This window comes from Amblyomma americanum, chromosome 2 (assembly GCF_052857255.1).
Source record: "Amblyomma americanum isolate KBUSLIRL-KWMA chromosome 2, ASM5285725v1, whole genome shotgun sequence".
NCBI lineage: Eukaryota > Metazoa > Arthropoda > Arachnida > Ixodida > Ixodidae > Amblyomma > Amblyomma americanum.
In genome coordinates this window covers 216606044-216627705 of record NC_135498.1, presented here as the reverse complement: position 1 = coordinate 216627705, position 21662 = coordinate 216606044, and the positions used below count along the sequence as shown (strand labels likewise).

The following is a 21662-nucleotide window of genomic DNA, read 5'->3' as shown; positions in this document are numbered from 1 at the left end:
TTAAGGGCGTATTCCTTTACTGCTTCCGGCACCTGGCTGCCAATTGTGAACTGCTGTTTCCCTGCTAGACTGTAGACTACCATTTCAGGACAAAACAGGAATTAGTTGTGATGATTTCTTAACACATTTAGAATTTTACCTTTCATCGACTGCCGTTTTTATCAACCATCAGTTTTATGTTCAGCGCGATGGTGTTTGTATTGGGTCGTCCCTTGCGCCTATATTGAGTGACATTTATTTATCGTGTGTTGACAAACGTGTCAGTGACCGGCTTTTATTGACCTCTAACGTTGTTAGGGTATTCAGATATGTGGATGACTACCTAATTGTGCTAACCGATCACGTAGGTTCAAAACCAAGCGCCATTTATGAAAACATTGTCACCATTTTCAGTAGTGAATCCAAGGGGCTTCTTTTCAAACTTCCCCGCGATAATAGCCTGCAGTTACTTGACCTGAGACTTGTGTTTAGGCAGGACAGACAAATTTGTTGGTCCTACAACCCCAGATCGTGCAAAGAGCTACTCCCTTTCGGTAGTGCACATTCCAAGCTAATTAAGCAAGGAATCGTTGCGACATGCCTGAATGCAGCCTTGGATAAATCTTCCCAGCATGAGATGGCACTGAGCTTTGATGCGCAAATTGAACGCATTCACCAAGCCGGGTACCCAAAACACCTCATCACGAGTATTAGTGCGAACCTTGTAGAAAAGAGCAAGGTGGCGTCAAGGGGTGAACAGGCTCAGAAAGACAAGGACAAAGAAAAGAAACCGACGGTGGTGATTCCCTATATTCATCGGCTTTCGCACAATCTAAAGAAAGTAGCCAGCAGGTATAAGGTCAATGTGGTTCTATCTGCTCCTAGCAAGCTGTCGCGCGTGTGCACTTTGAACAAAGCAAGAATGGTTAGGCAGTGCAAAACTAATCACCAAATCCGCGCCACTGTTTGCTCTACTGACGTTGTGTATGCTGTCCCTCTTAGCTGCGGTCTGGAATATATTGGCCAGACAGGTCAATGCTACAATGAAAGAGTGAGGCAGCACAAGATTGTGATAAAAAATGGTTATGGGAGCCACATGGCCACTCACTGCAAAAGCTGCAAGTGTCGTCCAGGTTTTGAAAACACCAAATTCATCGCAAGGTCTAAAGACAAATTAGAGCGTGAAATCATAGAAGCTTATTACATCAAGCAGAGGGGCCATATCTGCATAAGCAAGCCATCTGTCTCGCTGTCAGAAGAAGAGATTAGGTTTCTCAGTGGGTCATTATCAGAGTTCTAATCATTGCTTGATCCTTTTGGCACGTGTTCCTATGCTCTGTCACTGCGTGTTTTTTGTTTTGCTTCTATCTTTGCCTGCTGGTGTGGTTATTAAGCGGTTTTTTTCCATGAATAAACTTAGTTGGAAGTTGGCGCCTGTCCTGTCTTGTGTGTGCTTGTCTTCGTCTTTTAGCGCCTGTACGCTTTTTGCGTAAACCATGTCAAGCTACAACCAACTAGCTCAAATGAAAGTCTTGCCTACTTACGTTCACACTGAGTTTTGCGCATGCATTGTGATGACACGGCAATAAGTGCATGTATAAATTGATGTGTTTTTTCCCAATAAAGTTGTTGGAAGTCAGCGCTGCGTGTGTCTACTCGCCTTGGTCCCTTGTCCTGTTTGCGCTATTGCCACGAAATATGAACCAACAAGCCCGAATTTCCACGTTGCTCACCGATCATGATTTGCAGCTCACCTCCCGAGTGATTCTGCAAGGCAATGTCATCAGCGAATCGCAGATTATTTCGGTATTCTCTATTTACTCTTATTCCCAACTGTTCCCAATTCATGCCTCGGAATACCTCCTGTAAACAGGTGGTGAATAGAATTGGCGAGATCGTATCTCCCTGCCAGACGCCCTTCCTTATTGGAATTTTATTGCTTAGTTTATGGAGGACTACGGTAGCTGTGAAGTTGCTATATTGCCGCACTTAGTTTAGCCATCACGCTACCGGCTCCCCCGTGCGGTCTGTCTTCGAACTTTGTCTCGCGCCGGACTTCGTCCTCTTCTGCTCGGTGCTAGGCCCTGCCGGCTACGCTCTGCGCAGTGTGCTCGCCAGGTACTGTTCCGCCAGGGATTGAACGTCCTACCGGCGTCCGTGACATTTTTGGTGCAGCTGCTGGGTACAATCTATGTACGAAGAGGTCCCAGGAACCTCCAGCGCTCAGCCACACCCCCCGGACACGACACCTGTCCACAAGTCAAGCCGCCGCTTGAAAGGCTTAGCTCCCGAGTACAATCCCCTCGCCGCGCCATCCCGCAAGATGACCTCTACGGTGGCCAGCCAGACCTTCCAGCAAACTGTGAGTCCGCCACCGCTGCTTCTTCATTCGCCTCGTACGCCCGCACCGTTTCATGGTGACAAGTTTGAAGATGTGGAGGACTGGTTGGACGGGTATGACAGGGTCTCTGAATTTAATCTGTGGGACGAGGACCGCAAGCTTCGGAATGTCTACTTTGCCCTCCAGGACGCCGCCAAGACGTGGTTCGAAAACCACGAGTCCGCCATCCACACCTGGCAAGACTTCCGGCGCCAGTTGCTGGATACGTTCAGCAGCAACGAGCGGAGGGAGCGTGCTGAATTGGCCCTGCAATCGAGAGCGCAGCAGCCAAACGAGAGCGTGGCGATGTTTGTGGAGGACATGACCCGGCTTTTCAACCGCGCTGATCCTTCGATGTCGGAAGCCAAGAAGGTGTGCCATTTGATGCCGGGCGTCAAGGAGCGATTGTTCGCTGGGCTCGTGCGCGATCCTCCGGCTACAGTCGCCGATTTTGCAAAGGAGGCGGCAGGCATGGAGCGCGCCCTGCAGCAGCGGTTTGCGCACTACGGCCGTTCCTCAAACATCACTGCTGTGGAGTGCCACATGCCGAGGCCCGGGGATGAGAACACCTCCCTCCGAGAGCTCATCAGGAGCATCGTTCGCGAAAAGCTGCAGAAGCTTCGCTCTGTGGAGCAGCCTCCTAGTGTCACCGCCATCTCGGAGGCTGTCCGTGACGAGATACGCCGCACGGTGCAGCCCACTCCACCGCCGCCACCGCCAGCGCCCTATGTGATGACATACAGCGAGACATTGCGAAGTCCTGCGCCACCACCGCCGGCGTTCTACTCTCCTGCCCCTACCGCGCCGTCCCACCGATTCCCGCATACGACAGCGCTGCCAGACGACCGCCCACCCGTCACGAAGGCAAACGTGGCGAACGCCGAACAACAGGCCCCTGTGCTTCCATTGCGGCGAAGCAGGCCACATCCGTCGTCACTGCCCGTACCGCTGGATTGGCCTGCGCGGCTTTTCGCCCGACGCACCCCTGCCGCGCTATGGTGAACGACCCCGCGAGATCGATCAGTACCTAGCGGCCAACGTCCCACCTGTACCCACTGCCCAACGTCAGTCCAGGTCACCGTCGCCTCGACGGTTTTCTACACCAGTTCGCCAGTCCTACATCCGGCAGTCCTCCAGCCCGCGCCGGGAAAACTGAGGACGGCGACCCCCGGAGGTAGGGCTGCCGTCACCGGACATAATGACGAACATCCTCCGCTCACCGACGTTAGCATGCGACCCGACCTCCGACCCCACGCCGCGACGACCTTTCGACGCCCAGAGACGCCTTCTTCGCTTGACGCCTCAATTGGACAATCTGAACGACCCTTAAGTCCGACGACTTTTCGACGAACGGAGACGCCTCCGCTTGACACCCCAACCCGACCGCGAGAACGATCCCCTAGTCCGACCTCCCTCACACAGCATTTTTCTGACGGTGACCAAGCTTCGGCTGATATCTCGGTCATCGTTGATGGCCGCCGCGTGACTGCTCTCGTAGATACCGGCGCCGATTTCTCCGTCATGAGTTGTGGTCTGACGCTTGTCCTGAGGAAAGTACTGACACCTTGGCCTGGAACACACATCCGGACAGCTGGAGGCCATCTGGTGACACCGCTTGGCGTCTGCACCGCTAGAATGGAGATTCGTGGTGTCACCTTCACTGCCTGCTTCGCTGTGTTGGCTCATTGCTCGAAGGACCTCATCCTCGGGTTAGATTTTCTTCGGGAACACGGTGCGATAATCAACCTCCGCGAACTTGTCGTGACGTTCTCACCTCATTGTGCCATAGCCGACAGCAGCGAGCTCGACAGGCCTGTTTTTCGCGTGTTTGATGACAATGTCACGCTACCACCACGCTCCAGTTTGTTTATTACGGTGGAATGCTCCAACCCACGCACTCCTCACAGGGTTGCGGAAGGTAACCTGTCGTTACTGCTGAGTCAACAAGTCTGCGTTGCGCGGGGTGTTACTTCCCCCCGCGGACTGCGAACGCAGCTTTTTGTTACGAACTTTAGCGCCAAATACCGCCACTTTCCGCAAGCAACCGCCATAGCCTATTTCGATGAAATTAGTGACTCAGTCTCCCACTGCGCCTGCTCCCTCAACGATACCCATGCATCGACGTCTGACGCCCCCGTTATGACTGACGTGAACCCCGACCTAACCGCCGATCAGAAACACCGCCTCCACATGATCCTCGACTCTTTTCGTGACTGCTTTGCGACCACTTCTAAAGTTCGACAAACATCGGTCGCTAAACACCGCATTGTAGTGGATGAAGGCGAGAGGCCTATACAACACTACCCCTATCGAGTGTCTGCGAAAGAACGGGAGGTGATTCGGAGGCAGGTTGAGGAAATGCTCCGTGACGAGGTTATTCAGCCGTCAACAAGCCCGTGGGCTTCGCCCGTTGTGCTGGTCGCCAAGAAGGATGGCACTCTCCGATTCTGCGTCGACTATCGTCGCCACAACAAGATTACTAAAAAGGACGTTTATCCGTTGCCCCGAATTGATGACTCGTTCGATCGCCTGCGTCATGCCCGATACTTTTCCTCTCTTTATCTACGCAGTGGGTACTGGCAGATCGAAGTCGATGAACGTGACCGTGAAAAGACCGCGTTCATAACGCCTGATGGTTTGTACGAGTTCAAGGTGCTCCCCTTTGGCCTGTGTACTGCTCCTGCCACCTTTCAAAGAATGATGGACACTGTCCTGGTTGGCCTCAAATGGCAGTCGTATCTCGTCTATCTTGGTGATTTGGTTATTTTCGCTGCGACCTACGAAGAACATCTCAAACGCTTGAGTGCAGTATTGACGGCCATCCGATCAGCCGGTCTATCTCTAAAACCCGAAAAATGCCACTTCGCGTACCAACGGCTTCAGTTTTTGGGCCATGTTGTGACACCTGACCCCTGTGTCAGCCCCGACCCCGACAAGACGGCTGCTGTAGCTGCGTTCCCGACTCCCACTGATAAGCGAGCTGTGCGCCGGTTTCTTGGCCTCTACGCATATTACCGACGCTTCGTGCAAGACTTCTCCAGGCTGGCTGAGCCTCTCACACGGCTGACAAAAGACGATCAGCCTTTCGTCTGGGCACAGGAACAGCAGGACGCCTTCGAAAAGCTCCGCAAACGCCTACAAACAACGCCCATTCTTGCCCACTTTGACGAGGAGGCGGATACAGAACTTCACACCGATGCCAGCAACATTGGCCTCGGTGCAGTCCTCGTCCAGTGGCAAGATGGTGTTGAGTGTGTGATTGCTTACGGCAGCCGCACGCTGTCTCGGTCCGAGGCCAATTACTCAACCACTGCCTAGCTGTTGTGTGGGCGATAACGAAGTTCCGGCCCTACTTGTATGGTCGCTCGTTTCGGGTCGTGAGTGACCACCACTCACTGTGCTGGCTCGCGAATCTTAAAAGACCCCTCGGGCCGGCTAGCTCGTTGGAGCCTTCGCTTGCAAGAATTTGATGTAACAGTTGTCTACAAGTCGGGCAACAAACACAGCGATGCAGACTGCTTGTCCCGTGCTCCTATCCCGTCCAGCTCTGATGACCTCGAAGATGACCCCCTCTTTATTGGTGCTCTGACCACGTCCGACCTCGCTCAACGCCAGAGGGACGACACGGAATTGCGGCCACTCATCGATTATCTTGAGGGTACCGCCTCGTTACCGCCTCGTCTATTCGCGTGTGGCTTGTCGCGTTTTGCTTGCGAGATGGCGTCCTCTACAAACGAAATTACGCCCCGACGGACTCTGGTTACCTGCTCGTGGTTCCAACGGCGCTCCGCACTGACGTTTTGCAGGCATGCCACGACGAGCTTCCTTCCGGCCACCTCGGGTTTTCTCGAACGATGGCACGAGTTCGTCACCGTTATTACTGGCCCAGGCTTTCTGCGACTGTCAAGCGTTATGTACGTACTTGCCGCGAGTGTCAACGTCGGAAGAAACCACCTTTCAAGCCGGCTGGCTTGCTCCAACCCATTGCTCCGCCGAGAATTCCTTTCCACCAAGTCGGCATGGACTTACTGGGCCCATTTCCCACGTCATCATTGGGTAACCGGTATATTGTGGTTGCCACCGACTACCTCACCCAGTATTGTGAGACGAAAGCCCTTCCCCGCGCCACTGCTGCTGAAATTGCTGACTTTTTCATCATCACCATAGTCCTCCGCCATGGCGCCCCTTATGTTGTTTTAACTGACCGAGGCACAGCATTCACGTCCACGCTTACTCAGGAAGTTATGCGGCTCAGTGGCACAAGTCATCGTAAGACCTCAGCTTACCATCCTCAAACCAACGGCCTAACCGAGCGCCTCAATAATACTATCGCTGATATGATTTCTATGTACGTCGACGACGACCATAAGAACTGGGACGAAATCCTTCCGTACGTCACGTTTGCCTACAATACTGCCCTTCAAGAGACGACGGGGTTCACGCCATTTCGTTTGGTACACGGTCGTGAAGTCGTGACTATGTTGGACACGATGTTGTTGCCCGATATTGCCCGCCCATCCGTTGCCGACGCTGATGCATTCGTTCGCCATGCAGAGGCTGCCCGCCGGCTGGCTCGGCAACGAACCTGCGTGCGGCAAGAAGTCGATGCTCACCGCTATAACCTCCGTCACCGCGAAGTCATTTTCCAGCCTGGCGATCAAGTGTGGGTTTGGAGCCCCATCCGTCTGCGCGGTCGCTCCGAGAAGCTTTTGCGCCATTACTTCGGCCCCTACGAGGTACTCCGCCAACTCAGCGACGTTACGTATGAAGTGCGCCCGCAAGGGAGTGTTCGTTCTTCCAGACGCCCGCCGACATCCGAAATTGTGCACGTCGCAAGACTCAAGCCATACCATGCCCGCTAGGACAACTCTCACCACGTTCGGTGCCTGGGATTCTGTTAACACCAACACGTGGCTCCCCCTCACTGTCAGGCATCGAGTCGATGCCTTTCCAGAGAGGAGGGGCAATGCCGCACTTAGTTTAGCCATCACGCTACCGGTTCCCCCGTGCGGTCTGTCTTCGACCTTTGTCGCGCGCCGGACTTCGTCCTCTTCTGCTCGGTGCTAGGCCCTGCCGGCTACGCTCTGCGCAGTGTGCTCGCCAGGTACTGTTCCGCCAGGGATTGAACGTCCTACCGGCGTCCGTGACAATATATATATATATATATATATATATATTGTAATGGGACCGATGGGCAGGAGTTGATGCAGCGCAGCGAAAAGGTAGACGAAGTGCAGCTGGGATTTCGAGTGACGCCTGTGCCTGTGTCCGTCATGTCGCCGTTCGACCAACACCAACCGACCTGCGCTTCCAATAAACACCTTTACAATATATATATATATATATATTGTCGCCGACAAACGTAGGGCGGCACGAAAAAGGGGCTTTATTAATCCGAAGGCCAGAAACCCAGCCGCGCGCGTTCGAACAGGAACGTCCTCTTCTTCGCTCCCACACGAGCCCAGTAATGCCGCTCGGCCGCATGGCGGCGCTCGCAGAATGTGAGCAGTGTGGCATTGCCCCCCTCCTTTCAAGAGGCATCGCCTCGATGCCTCCGGCAAGGGGGATAAAGAGTGTGGAGACACCGAAAGTGCGATGGCGTGTTGTGGCAGCACTGAATGTGAACTCCGGGAGGGGCTAACGGGCGTAATACGGTTTCATGCGGGACACGTGGACGACTTCAGACTTGGGCGGGCGAGAAGACCGGACAACTCCTTGCGGGTAGACTTCATAGTTTACATCGCTGAGTTTATGTAGCACCTCGTAGGGGCCGAAGTAGCGCCGCAGAAGCTTTTCAGTGCGACCGCGCACACGTATAGGGCTCCATACCCAGACGTGCTCGCCGGGTTGGTAAATCACCTCCCTGTGGCGGAGGTTGTAACGCCGGGCGTCAGTTGTCTGCTGGTGGCGAATGCGTTGTCGAGCAAGGTCGCGAGCGGCTTCTGCATCGCGAACGAATTGGTCAGCGCCTGGGACAGACGAGGGGGTACAATCCGGGAGCAGCATGGCGTCAAGCATGGTCAGGGCATCTCGGCCATACACCAAACGGAAGGGGGTGAAGCGCGTCGTTTCTTGGAGGGCGGTGTTGTACGCAAACGTGATGTAGGGAAGTATTTCATCCCAGTTGCGATGGTCAGCGTCGACATACATAGACATCATATCTGTGATGGTCTTGTTCAGCCTCTCAGTAAGTCCATTCGTTTGAGGATGGTAAGCAGTCGTTTTTCTATGAATGGTGCCACTAAGACGGAGGACCTCGTGTGTAAGAGCCGACGTAAACGCGGTTCCCCGGTCAGTTAATACAACCACGGGGGCGCCGTGGCGAAGCACGATGTGGTGAACAAAGAACTGTACAATTTCAGCCGCAGTGCCACGGGGAAGAGCCTTGGTTTCACAATAGCGACTTAGGTAGTCCGTGGCAACAACAATATACCGGTTTCCCATGGAGGACACCGGGAATGGGCCCAGTAAGTCCATGCCGACTTGTTGGAATGGGATTTGCGGTGGATCAATTGGCTTCAGAAGGCCGGCCGGTTTTGTCGGTGGTACCTTCCGTCGTTGACACTCACGGCAGGTTTGAACGTAGCGTTGGACGACCGCAGCAAGCCGTGGCCAGTAGTACTTGTGGCGGAGGCATCCCAATGTTCTGGAAAAACCGAGGTGGCCAGAAGAAAGGTCGTCGTGGCATGCAGCGAGAACTTCCTTACGAAGCACGGCTGGGACAACGAGGAGATACACAGTGTCGGTCGGACCGTAGTTTTTCTTGTAGAGGACTCCATCTATTAAGCAAAACGGCGAAAGTCCGCACGAGAAGGGTCTGGGCGGAGACTGAGCGGTTCCTTTGAGGTACTCGATTAGAGGCAGCAGTTCGCAGTTGGCCCTCTGGTGGTGGGCAAGGTCGGATGTGGTGACAGCGCCGAGGAAAGCAGAATCGTCGTCGGACTCATCTGGTGGGCACGGAAGAGGAGCTCGGGAGAGACAGTCTGCATCGCTATGTTGCCGACCCGACTTATACACGATGGTGACGTCGAACTCTTGCAACCGAAGGCTCCACCGTGCAAGTCGCCCCGATGGATCTTTGAGGTTCGCAAGCCAGCACAAGGAGTGATGATCGCTGACGACTCGAAACGGGCGGCCGTACAGGTATGGACGAAATTTTGTGATTGCCCACACAACAGCGAGACACTCCTTTTCCGTTGTGGAATAATTCACTTCGGAACGGGACAAAGTGCGACTTGCGTATGCGATCATGCGTTCCACACCGTCTTGCCACTGCACAATCACCGCACCGAGGCCCACATTGCTGGCATCTGTGTGCAGTTCCGTGTCGGCCTGCTCGTCGAAGTGGGCAAGGATAGGCGTAGATTGGAGGCGGGCCTTAAGCTCTATGAAAGCTTTTTCCTGATCTTGGCCCCAGAAAAAGAGTTCGGAGTCTTTTGTCAGGCGAGTCAGCGGCTCTGCGAGCTTGGAGAAGTTTTGAACGAACCTCCGATAATAGGCGCAAAGCCCCAGGAAACGCCGCAAGCTTCGTTTATCTGTTGGCTGGGGAAATGCAGCAATGGCGGCGGTCTTTTCTGGGTCGGGGCTAACGCCCTGAGCGCTCACAATGTGGCCAAGAAACTTGAGCTCCCGAAATGCGAAGTGGCACTTTTCAGGCTTGAGAGACAGACCCGCAGAACGAATTGCTTCGAAGACGGCACGCAAACGTTTCAGGTGCTCCTCGAACGTGTCGGAGAAAATCACGACGTCGTCGAGATAGACAAGGCAGGACTGCCACTTCAGGTCAGTTAGTACGGTGTCCATCATACGTTGGAACGTCGCAGGGGCTGAACACAAGCCGAAAGGAAGCACCTTAAATTCGTACAGTCCGTCAGGAGTAACGAAGGCGGTCTTTTCTCGGTCACGTTCGTCGACCTCGATTTGCCAATAACCGCTACGAAGGTCGAGTGACGAAAAGTAGGTAGCATGGCGGAGGCGGTCTAATGAGTCATCAATGCGCGGCAGTGGATAGACATCTTTTTTGGTAACGTTATTGAGACGTCTATAATCTACACAGAACCGTAGGCTGCCGTCCTTCTTTGCGACGAGAACAACAGGTGACGCCCAGGGGCTCGTCGATGGTTGTATGACGTCGTCGTGGAGCATTTCGGCAACTTGGCGGCGGATAGCATCGCGCTCCTTCGACGAAACACGATAAGGACACTGACATAGCGGTCTCTGGTCACTGTCGACGATAATACGGTGCTTAGTTATTGGCGTCTGGCGAACCTTGGATATTGATGCAAAACAGTCGCGGAAAGAGTCAATAAGGCTTTCCACGCGGCGTTTCTGATTGGTCAGAAGGTCAGGGTTCACGTCGGTCCTAATGGCTGTTGCAGTGTCCTGTTCAGCTATTTCGGGGGCCGTTGTTGATAAGGCACATTGGCCAACATGTTCGCCAAGTTCTTCAAAATGGGCAATCGCCGTGTTTTTCGTCAAATGTTGGGGTTCACAACTAAAGTTGGTCACTAAGAGCGTGGTACGCGCGTGAACAAGGTCGACAAGGGCGCGAGCAACGCAAACTTGCCGAGACAGTAGCAGCGACATATTCGCTTCGGCAATGCCCCGAGTACCGGAGCTGGTATCACACTGGACTGTGACAAACTTGCTTGCTCTCGGCGGTATCGTTGTGTGGTCATCAGAGATGCGTAATGGTGCTCTGTGCGGCACGGGGTCGGTATCAACGGCTCGCTGTGTCGAAAACGATACCAATTGCTCGTGCAGGTTGATGACCGCCCCATACTCTTTAAGGAAGTCCATGCCGAGAATCAGTTCTTTAGAGCACTCTCGTAGCACGGCGAAGGAGCCAGTGAAAGTTGCACCGCGGATCTCTATACGGCTGGTGCAGACGCCAACCGGCGTTACCACATGGCAACCAGCTGTGCGTATCTGCGGCCCATGCCAAGGTGTTAGAACCTTTCTGAGGGTTGCGGCTAGGTTACTACTCATGACAGAAAAGTCGGCTCCGGTATCGACGAGTGCAATACGTCATAGCCATCGGCGGCAGCAAGAATTTCGGCGGCGGAAACAATTGTTTGACAATTTGTCTGCGAGGTTTTTGGTGCCGTCGCCGATGGGGTCGTCGCTGAGGTCGTCGGTGAGGTCGGCGGTGGGATCGTCTTTAAGGTCGGTGGGTGGGGTCGTCGCATAAAATTGTCGGATGGAGGCTGTTCACTGTCTGCGGCAGCGGCGGTCCTACCTCCAGAGGACGCCTTCTTTAGTTTTCCCGGCGGGGAGACGTGCCTCTGAATTCGCCAGATGATGGTGCATGACTGGGTGGAGGAACTCGTCTTGGAGATGGCGACCTAGACTGGCGTCGTGGAGGCGTTGAGGGCAGCACATTATCGGCCAGGTACTGCTCAATGTCTCGCGGTCTCTCACCATAGCGCGGTCGAGGTGCGCTCGGTGGAAATCCTCTTAATCCCATCCGCTGGCAGGGGCAGTTGTGGAGGATATGACCGGGCTCCCCGCAGTGGTAGCATAGTGGCCGGTTGTTGGGTGCGCGCCACACGTCAGCTTTTCGAACAGGGCGCGGCTCATGCAGCTCGGCGGAGGGAAAGTACCCCTGCGTTTGTTCGGCAGCAGGGCGGAACGCATGTGGAACTGGCGCAGTTCTCCGCAGAGCTTCACTGTAGCTCATGATGTACGGCTCCGGCTGCGGTGTCCGTAGGGCTTCGTTGTAGCTGCTGGCGTACGGCTCCGGCTGTGGTGCCGGTGGTGGCTGGACTGCTCGCTGAATTTCCTCGCGGACGGCATCGGCTACAGCTGCAACACTGGCAGGTGGAGCATCTAAGCGGAGGTTGCGCAGTTCTTCGCGAACTACACTCCGCACAAGCTCCCGAACAGCCTCGTCCCCGGCGACTGGCAGGGACGCACAATAGTTGCTGGCCGCAACACTTCCCGGACGACCGTACTGCGCACTGCGTTCCTGTAAGGAACGTTCCATGCCTGTGGCTTCTTTAGCGAAGTCAGCGACGGTTCTTGGTGGGTCGCGTATGAGGCCAGCGAAGAGCTGCTCCTTCACACCACGCATGAGGTGGCGCACCTTGGTAGCCTCTGGCATGGCAGGGTCAGCCCGATTGAAAAGACGTGCCATGTCTTCAATAAACATAGCGACGCTTTCGTTCGCCTGCTGTGACCTGGTGCGAAGGGCAAGTTCGGCATTTTCCTTGCGGGCGTTTGTGCTGAAGGTAGCCAGCAACTGACGGCGGAACGCTTCCCAGTTCGTAAAAGATGCCTCATGGTTCTCGAACCATGTCTTCGCAGAGTCTTGGAACGAGAAATAGACGTTTCGTAGTTTTCGGTCGTTGTCCCACTGGTTAAAAGTGGCCACACGGTCAAAGCTGGACAACCAGTCCTCGACGTCCTCAAACCGATCGCCGTGGAAGGATGGTGGTGAGCGAGGGGTGAGAACTACAACGGGCGGGACAGTGCCGGAAGGCTGGCCTGTCTGACTGCCTGTAGTAGACGTCATGGTACGCACCGGCCTCGTCAGTGGCTGACACTCAGGTTGCAGGCCTCGCAGGCGGCGGCTCGCTTTGTGGACGGGTGTTGTGTCCAAGCGTCGCTGATCAGCGTCAGAGTTGCCCTCGGGGTGAGCGTTCATGGAACGATACCCAGCACCTCCACCAAAATGTCGCCAACAAACGTAGGGCGGCACGAAAAAGGGGCTTTTTTTAATCCGAAGGCCAGAAACCCAGCCGCGCGCGTTCGAACGGGAACGTCCTCTTCTTCGCTCCCACACGAGCCCAGTAATGCCGCTCGGCCGCATGGCGGCGCTCGCAGAATGTGAGCAGTGTGGCAATATATATATAGACTATGGTAGCTGTGAAGTTGCTCTCTCTCTCTCTCTCTCTCTCTATATATATATATATATATATATATATATATATATATATATATATAATGTAAGGTGGGGTTCATTCGGAGAAGCTTCTTAACGGGAGCAGGGCCAACAGCAGTCCAAGGTCAGCTAGTCCAGCCAGGAACGTGCACCAGGCGATGGCCATGCGGCTCGCGCGTATGCTCGTCGTCTTCCTTACATTGGCCCCCGAACAGAAGAGGAGCCATCCTGGCAACTTAAGGGGCAGACAAGACAGCGGGGTCATAGTATCTCTCGAGGCGCTGGAAATGGACAGTCTCACGGTCGTTGGGTCTGAGATCAGGTGACGGCTTGAAGGGCTCAACAATATAGTTGACTGGAGATGTTTGCTCCAAGATGCGATATGGCCCTTGATATTTAACGAGCTGTTTCCGGGAGAGGCCCGGAGTACTGGGAGGTATCCACAGCCAGACAAGAGAGCCGGGCGAGAAATGCTTGGGACGTTGATCTTCATCGTGGCGCGTTTTTTGAAGGGACTGGGTAGCTGTCGTGAGCGACCGGGCGATCTGGTGGCAGTCTTCGGCGTGCCTGGCAGCTTCGGAAACGGTGGTGCACTCAGATGCGTCAGGATGGTAGGGGAGAAGAGTATCAATGGGAACGGAGGGATGGCGGCCATAAAGGAGGAACAAAGAAGAAAATCCTGTCGTAGACTGCGTAGCAGTATTGTACGCGAACGTAATATACGGGAGAATAAGGTCCCAGGTCGTGTGGTTCGAACCGACGTACATAGCCAGCATGTCCCCCAGAGTGCGTTTAAATCATTCAGTGAGGTCGTTGGTCTGAGGGTGGTAAGCGGTAGTAGTCCGATGGATGACGCTGCACTCACGGAGCAGAGCTTTGATGACATCAGATAGGAAGAAACAGCATCTGTCGCTGAGAAGTTCTCGAGGGGCGCCGTGTCGAAGGATGAACCAACGCAGAAGAAAGGATGCTGCATCCTGTGCCTTGGCAGCAGAGAGTGCGGTGGTTTCAGCATACCGCGTGAGGTGATCGACGGCAACAATGATCCATCGTTTGCCAGAAGCAGTATACGGGAGGGGCCCATATAAATCAATGCCAACGCGGTCGAAAGGGCAAGGCGGACAAGATAGCGGCTGCAACTCGCCAGCAGTACAGGTAGTGGGTGTCCTGCGGCGTTGGCAGTCGAGGCACGAGCGTACGTATTTCAAAACGAAATCGTATGCGCCACACAAGTAGTAGCGGAGGCGGAGGCGCGTATAAGTCTTGAAAAGGCCTGCGTGACTGCATTGTAAGTCAGTGTGAAAACATGAGCAGATATACGACCGTAGGTGGCGAGGAATGACGAGGAGCCATTTTCGTCCATCAGAATGATAATTACGACGATAAAGCAGGTTATCTCTGATCTCAAAAAGAAAAGCTTGACGGCGCAGCGCGCGGGATGGTGTAACCACCGATGGGTCGGAGAGAAAGTCGAGAAGAGCACAAATCCATGGATCCTTGCGCTGTTCAGAAGACATGTCACTGATGGTGGGAGATGGCGTAGGGGCTCCGATTTCGCAGAGGCTGGCAAGTTCGGCGGTGAGCGGGGAGCGAGACAAGGCATCGGCGTCCTGATGCTTGCGGCCCGACCGGTAGACGACTCGGATGTTATATTCTTGAAGATGCAGCACCCATCGCGTCAGGCGGCCGAAAGGATCTTTCAATGAAGAAAGCCAACAAAGGGCGTGATAATTCGTAACGACGCTGAAAGGATGCCCGTACATGTAAGGGCGAAACTTGCCTAAGTCCCACAGAATGGCGAGGCACTCTTTTTCAGTCACAGTGTAGCGAGACTTAGCCCTGGTAAGTGTTCGGCTGGCATAGACAACGACATATTCATCGTATCCATTATCCATATTTGCGCTGGGCGAGCACTGCACCGAGACCAATACCACTGGCATCCGTGTGAACTTCAGTCGGGGACGCCGGGTCGAAATGGCGCAAGATGGGAGGTGCTGTGAGGAGACAACGTAAGGTGTTGTAGGCGTCGTCGCAGGCGGGTGACCAAGCTGAAAAATTGACAATGAAGCCGAGCAGCTGAGTCAAAGGGGCAGCAATTGAGGCAAAGCTGCGAATGAAACGCCTAAAATAAGAGCAGAGCAGGCAGCGGAATAAAAGCAACTGGCTCTCGAACGGGACCAGGAGGCGGAGCATAGGTAGGTGGACGAGGTCGCACAACAACGTTCACAATGTCAGTGGGGTCGCGAGAGTTGTGGGTTGAAGGGCTTGCGGGAGAGTTGATAGTAAGCTGATAGGTTGGTAATTTTTCAAGTCCTTGAAGTCGCCTTTCTTATGAATTAAGAGAATTAAGATAAGGACCATAAAAACTCCCTGGCGTCCCACACTGCAAAGCACGAAACTGGCTTGAGGCTTTTTTTTTCGAAAGCTGGACATGCTAGAACGGTGTCAGTTTATGGTTGCGCCGCTGCAACACGAAACAATTTCCACGAGTAAAGGTTGAGCAGCCGCAGCAACTTGGCTGTTTGTACAGTGTGCGCCGGGTTCAGAGCGACCGGAGAGTGACACTGTGCTCTGGCTAGATGGACGTCACTTGCAAGAGATGACGCTGTATGCCAGGTTTCCCGCGTCGCCACGCGATAGGAAAGTGGGAATTTTTAAACTTATTGTAAATTCCTCGCTCGCTTCTGAGGTCTCATACGCGGCATTAACACTCGGTGGCGTGTGTTCTACATATTGCAACAATTTTAAAGCCAAGCTCGAGCATCCTTTTCTGTGCCCCTTCAAAGGGGCTCTGAAAGGGGGCTCTCAATAAAGGTGCGGTATTCCTGGGATGTTCAAGGGTGCCACTTTAGAAATATCCTCCAGCAAGATTTTTTTTTAATTTTTTTGTGGAAGCTGAGTTATCTCTAGTCAAAATTTCATTTTCAGCATCTTTGCAGCGGAGGAGGTCAGCGCTCCTCCACCGGCTGCCAACGTGCATGGGGAATTCCCCCCGGCTTAGGTGCTTCCTGGCACATTGGAGCGCCTGACTGGCCACGGCCATGGTAGCTGCGTGACGCCTGAAAGAATCTGACAGCCATCTCTGAACAGAATTACACGGCAGCACGTGATGGAGGAGGGTATGAGCATAAAATATCGCTACAAAGGACTCAACTTTCACGCACAATTGTGGATTATCTGCTTTATGTAGAAGTGCGTTATTTGGCTCAGGTGTTCATGACGAGAGAATGTAAAGATTGAGCGAGTTTATGTACTGTGTTCAGAAGGTGTTTCAGAGCCCCTTTAAAAGACAACCACAAGCTGCTCGTGGATACCGAACCCATGACTTCCTCCTGCAGCGTACGGTGCTCTACCAACTTGGCTGCCAACTTTTGAGTGCAACGCCTCACCTAGAGGGTGCTGTTCACCAAGCCTCAAACATAGCAGTAGAGCATGACTGAACGTTGAGGGCGGCATCAAGAGTGTTAAAATGATTGCACTACTCATTTTCCAAATTTTACCCTAAGCTTTTCAATGACTGTCTGACAAGACCGCAGCCAACAGTGGGCGGGACCACCTGCAACTGCGGCCTGCAAGCGGGTGAAGCTACGAAAAGGGCACACCGACGCCTAAGATCACTTGAAGAAGGATAGGTCGCACTGTGCACTCGCCATTCTAGTTTCCTGCTACTTGCACGCTGGGGATTAGAGAACAAGGTCAAAAAACGTCCAGGCCACCGCAGTGGCTCAGTGGTTATGGTGCTCGGCTGCTGACCCGAAAGACGCTAGTTCGATCCCAGCCGCAGCGGTCGAATTTCAATGAAGGAGAAATTCTAGAGGCCCGTGTACCATGCAATGTCAGTTCAAGTTAAAGGACCCCAGGTGGTCGAAATTTCCGGAGCCCTTCTCTACAGCGTCCCTCATAGCCCGAGTTGCTTTGGGACGTTACACCCTCGTAAACTAAACCAAACCAAAGAACGTCCAATGCCTTGGAGGGGAAGAAGCTGCCATTTGGAATTTTGCCCAGAAAGCATGACTATGGCTGGCACCAGACGAATCCAAATAACGATGATGACGATGAAGGGTTTATGCCGTACGAGAACGGTACCAACCTTGCGTTTGAAATTTCCCACCATACTGAAGATACATGCTCACTGGGAGGTGCTGCCACTACTCAGCAGTGTTAGAAAATTGCTTACGTTACCTTCTCAAGAAGAAAAAGAACTGCTTTCAATCTTGAGCATTTTGCACAGCTTATGGTGACACGATTTGATGGTTTCGGTTTCTCTGCATGATCATATAACGGAGAACGCAAAAGTTTGTTGTTATTCTCACTGGTACTCTCTGTAGAGGCCGGCAAAAATTTACCTTTATTGGTACTGTCCTTAGTTGTACATTACCGATGCTCAAGGGGTATTATCACTGTGCTGGTGTACAGAGTTTCCAAACCTCTACCCAGGGCAGCAAAGCACAGCGAAGGAGTCGTATGCACCAACACAATTCGGCATCCGAAGTGGATAGCAGACACGTGTATTCTGTGTGCAGACGCCAACAAGGCCGCTTTGTGTAGAGCCTTGTTTCAAGGCCTCTATACTGTAAGTGAGCATTTTTGCACTTGGCAGTGATGCTGTCACCAAAATACAGTCCCTATATTTTTCCCCCTTTTCCTTTCCAGGAATTTTGCTTATTCAAAATGGGCAATCATAAAAGGGACAGCCACGAGGTAAGATGCGTACCTGTCTGTCTGCAGCCGGACCCTCTGTACACTCTCCAGGAGGCACAGCTGCACCAGCTCAGCTGTGGGTAGGTCCCCTGCAAGCGTTCATTCACACCTCAGAGACTGTGATGACAGACTCTCACTCCAATGAGAGCCCACCCCAAGAGGCCTTTGAGGACCAAATGCCACGACAACAGTAGCCATGGCTGCCACACTGGTCTCGATTAACGTCCACAAGTATCCATCCGAGAAGAGCACACAAAAAAAGAGACAAGGTGAAAAATGACACAGGGCTGGAACTACTCGCAGCAACTGAGCAGATTACTGAAGAAGCACAAGAACCAAAGCAAAAATTCAAGGAAGCAATTTCACAACGGGCGAGAGAGACAGCTCATCCAGCCCCTTTCCATCACCTCTCGATAGCAGACTACAAAACTTGGTGCTTAAAACGAACTTGGAAGCACAAGGACGATCTCGCAGTGCTCAGAAAGGCAAGCTGAACGCTGAGTCAAATTGCTGCTCAATTAAAAAGAATTCTGTGGCCTTTTCAGCTCTGCACAATCTTCGTCAGCAAGTATTCATATGTAGCAGCAGAGCTTTACCATGCATGTTGAGCAGTTGTGCGCCTCGAGTTTCCCTAACACAGCTTTACCCAGTATTTGTGAAGGGCTGAGTGGCCAAGAACGAGTGGCAGTCGTGTACCATACCTCACATCGACTAAAAAATAAGCAGTGTGTGGAGAATAGGGGCAATGTGACGTTGACGTAGCCTTCACTGCCCCAATGAAAAGTGTGTGCCGAAAAAAAAAGTTCTGTGCAATAACATAAGGTGAGGTTTGCTGGGTGGTGCACAGTGGTCGTACCCTTCCCACACAGGACTCTTTCTGATCTCTGAAAGGAATGCAGTGTGATCGTACTTGTGTTCCCAAATTCTTTTTAAAGGGCGCTTTATCAAAATTCACGCAGCAACGTTATGAAACTTTTGCTGCAGGTTTTCCCCCCTCTCCTGATGATTTCCACCAAGCTTGAGAGCCCTGTGGCAATTCATTCCTCTGCCAATCAATTTTAAAGCTTGCCATTTCCATGCCATTTAGGCATTTTATGAAAAGAGTAATCCTTCCCAGTCGCTATTTATGCCATTCTTTCCAATGCAGCAGACTCGCAATTCGAAAAACGGGAACATATCATTGGCCCACGTAGGCAAGAGCAGTGGCTGATGGTGGGTGCTTTTTCCTTGTTTGATTTTTTTTCAGAGACCACTGAGAACACGGCACCAGCCATATTCAAACAGTAGTATCCTTCTTGCAGAAACTCTGAAATATGAGAACGTGACTGCACAGCCCCACTGGTGCAGGTATTTCTAATACTACATCACTGAGAATATGCAGACATGCAAGTGTTGTTATAAAACAATCCATTTTTTATGTAATGACACTCTATAAGATGCATAACTTGTAAAATGTGGCAAAAGGTGTCTCCAAATTCAATTATGCACTGAAAGTTGGCATAAATGGGTGGGCTTCAAAAATTGCTTTTTTAGGTTATGGACTTTCTAGGCGAGTTTACCCATAAGTACAAGAATAAAAGAATAAAGCCAGGGGAATGGACGCAGATTAAGTAGTAAACGCAGGACGATGCATTGTCCTTAAAAGGCTTTTTGAGGAATTCAAGGCGGCATCCCTTGTGTTGCCAAGTTAGGGGGGATATGTAACATCCGTCTCCTGCTATGCACAGTCCCTGTTCCTACTGTTAAAGGAGGTCTTTACTCAAACACAAACCATTGATGCGCGTGTGTGCAACAATGGCACATGCTGGAGAGGGTCCACTTACACTTCATTTGACGATGGTAATTTTCAGGCGCAGCCCCAACAAGCTCCACAGAACCAATTGTTGCTGCCCACTCACCACTGCAGCCATATCGTTTTGAAAACCATAATTTGAACATGGCCGTTTTCGCTGCGAGACTCTTGAAGAGAGGGCACAAGCGGAGTGGAGCGGAGCGCACTACAGCTGTAAACTGATGTGCCATTTCCGGTGCATGCACGGTACCCAGTGCAGGTACAGCGGGCGTCATGCGCATGCGCAGATCGGCTCCGGCATACGAGCGTGCACACATTTGCGCGGCATGTGCCCCCTGGAAGTGCCCTCAGAGTCGGGTGCATAGTCTTCCAAGAGTCCCATGATATCTTTCCGCACTCTTCTTCGGTACCTTGAAAGTGTGACTGACAGCCTCATCGGGTATGAAGACCCAGCTGCAAAGTGTGGCTGGAGCCGCCCGGCGGCAGCAGGTGCAGGCTCTTCCTACCTCATCCAGTTCATGTAGCAGTGCTTGACACAGCGCCAATCCTTTCGGCACCTATGCAAGCAGCAGAGTACTGGCTTTGCAGTACCAACATCGAGCGAGGTGCGATAATCCTGCTTTCGATAGCGCGGGTGCTGCAAGATCAACATGGTGAAACTGCGTCGAAATGGAAAATATCGTAACAGCCAACTGATGCCACAGCTATTTGCACCTCCTCTCGCTGGAAGGTAGAGTGCCTCGAAGCCAGTACCGCCATTTAGGTTGGTGGCCACCTTTGTACTGCCCATGGCTGCCCGTGGTCGGACCTGCTTCGTGGCGATTTGAAGGTCTCGTGTGGAATGATGCCGACTGGCACTGACAAGCTTTTCTGACACACTTTTCTTAATCTTTCTGTGACTTTTCTGAACAAGCGATCCAGGATGACAGGCTGCTGCATTCTGCTGTGCGCAGGCTTATGGAGAAATGGGGTGAGGCCTTTCCAATTACCATGAAACCGTAAGAGAATTGGGAGGCTTAAGTGAAGCGAGATAAGTGGAAGAAGATATGCAAGGTATATGATCAAAACTTGGCATGTGTTGCAGAGAGTTGCCTATCATTTTATTTACTGCTCTACCTTGTTTGCATGGCTTATGCTAAGGTGGGCTTATGCTGCCTTTCTTTGTGTGTATCTCGTCTCAGTGCATTTTCCCTGCTGCACCGCTAGCATATACACGAATGATTTTGGTGATGTATACTAACCCAAAAGTTCAGTAATGTGAAGTTCGACAAGGTAAGTTGTTGGGCGAGTTGGTTTCGATATTCCATGACTATAGCGCAATGAACGGGACGTAGAAGAAGGACAGCGCTGTGTTGTGTCCCTGCCTGTGTCCCGTTCGTTGCGTTGTAGTCATGGAGTAATGTGAAGTTGATCCAACTTCCCATTAAATAACCAAAGAGAGTGCTGGGCAGTGATCAGCTATAGCCTGTCTCAATATGACACTATCATGAATATTAGCCTTTAACTCTTTGCTCACAGCGCGTTAGGCGATCAGTTATAATGACTCGAAATTTTGAACCTGCTGCCAAAAATTCAAGACGCAATCCTGGACAAACTGCACCACATAGTTTGCTTCTATAACACCATTTTTTGTCTGATTTGTTTTTTCAATTTTCTAACACGAGGGGCGACGTGAAAAATGAAACTATGGGCAGACGTAGTCCGCAGGTTGCCAATCATGGCGTCGGTTTCGCCGTATGCTCCTCTAAGGCTACACTGAGCACTTTTGTCAGTTTTTATGCAGTCCTTTTTTAAAGCAGTGGTGATGAGTTAGACAACCATGTGGAATGGGCGGATTTCAGTTTCGATTGCAAGGCTTGGTCTCAAAGGCCCTTGACATCAGCGCACGCTCGCACGTGTTTTGTTTTACCATTCACATTGTATTTTAT

At 52.4% G+C, this 21662-nt stretch overlaps 1 protein-coding gene across 3 annotated transcripts in view; it reads right to left on the bottom strand.

The window, feature by feature from the left end:
* Nucleotides 1-21662, bottom strand: part of Ube4B (Ubiquitination factor E4B) — a 423977-nt gene that overhangs the window by 286013 nt on the left and 116302 nt on the right. For all 3 annotated transcript variants that reach the window (XM_077655721.1, XM_077655722.1, XM_077655720.1), the window contains one exon: nucleotides 17956-18031. In XM_077655721.1, coding sequence (XP_077511847.1) covers nucleotides 17956-18031 — 76 coding nt within the window. The remainder of the gene's footprint in view (nucleotides 1-17955; nucleotides 18032-21662) is intronic.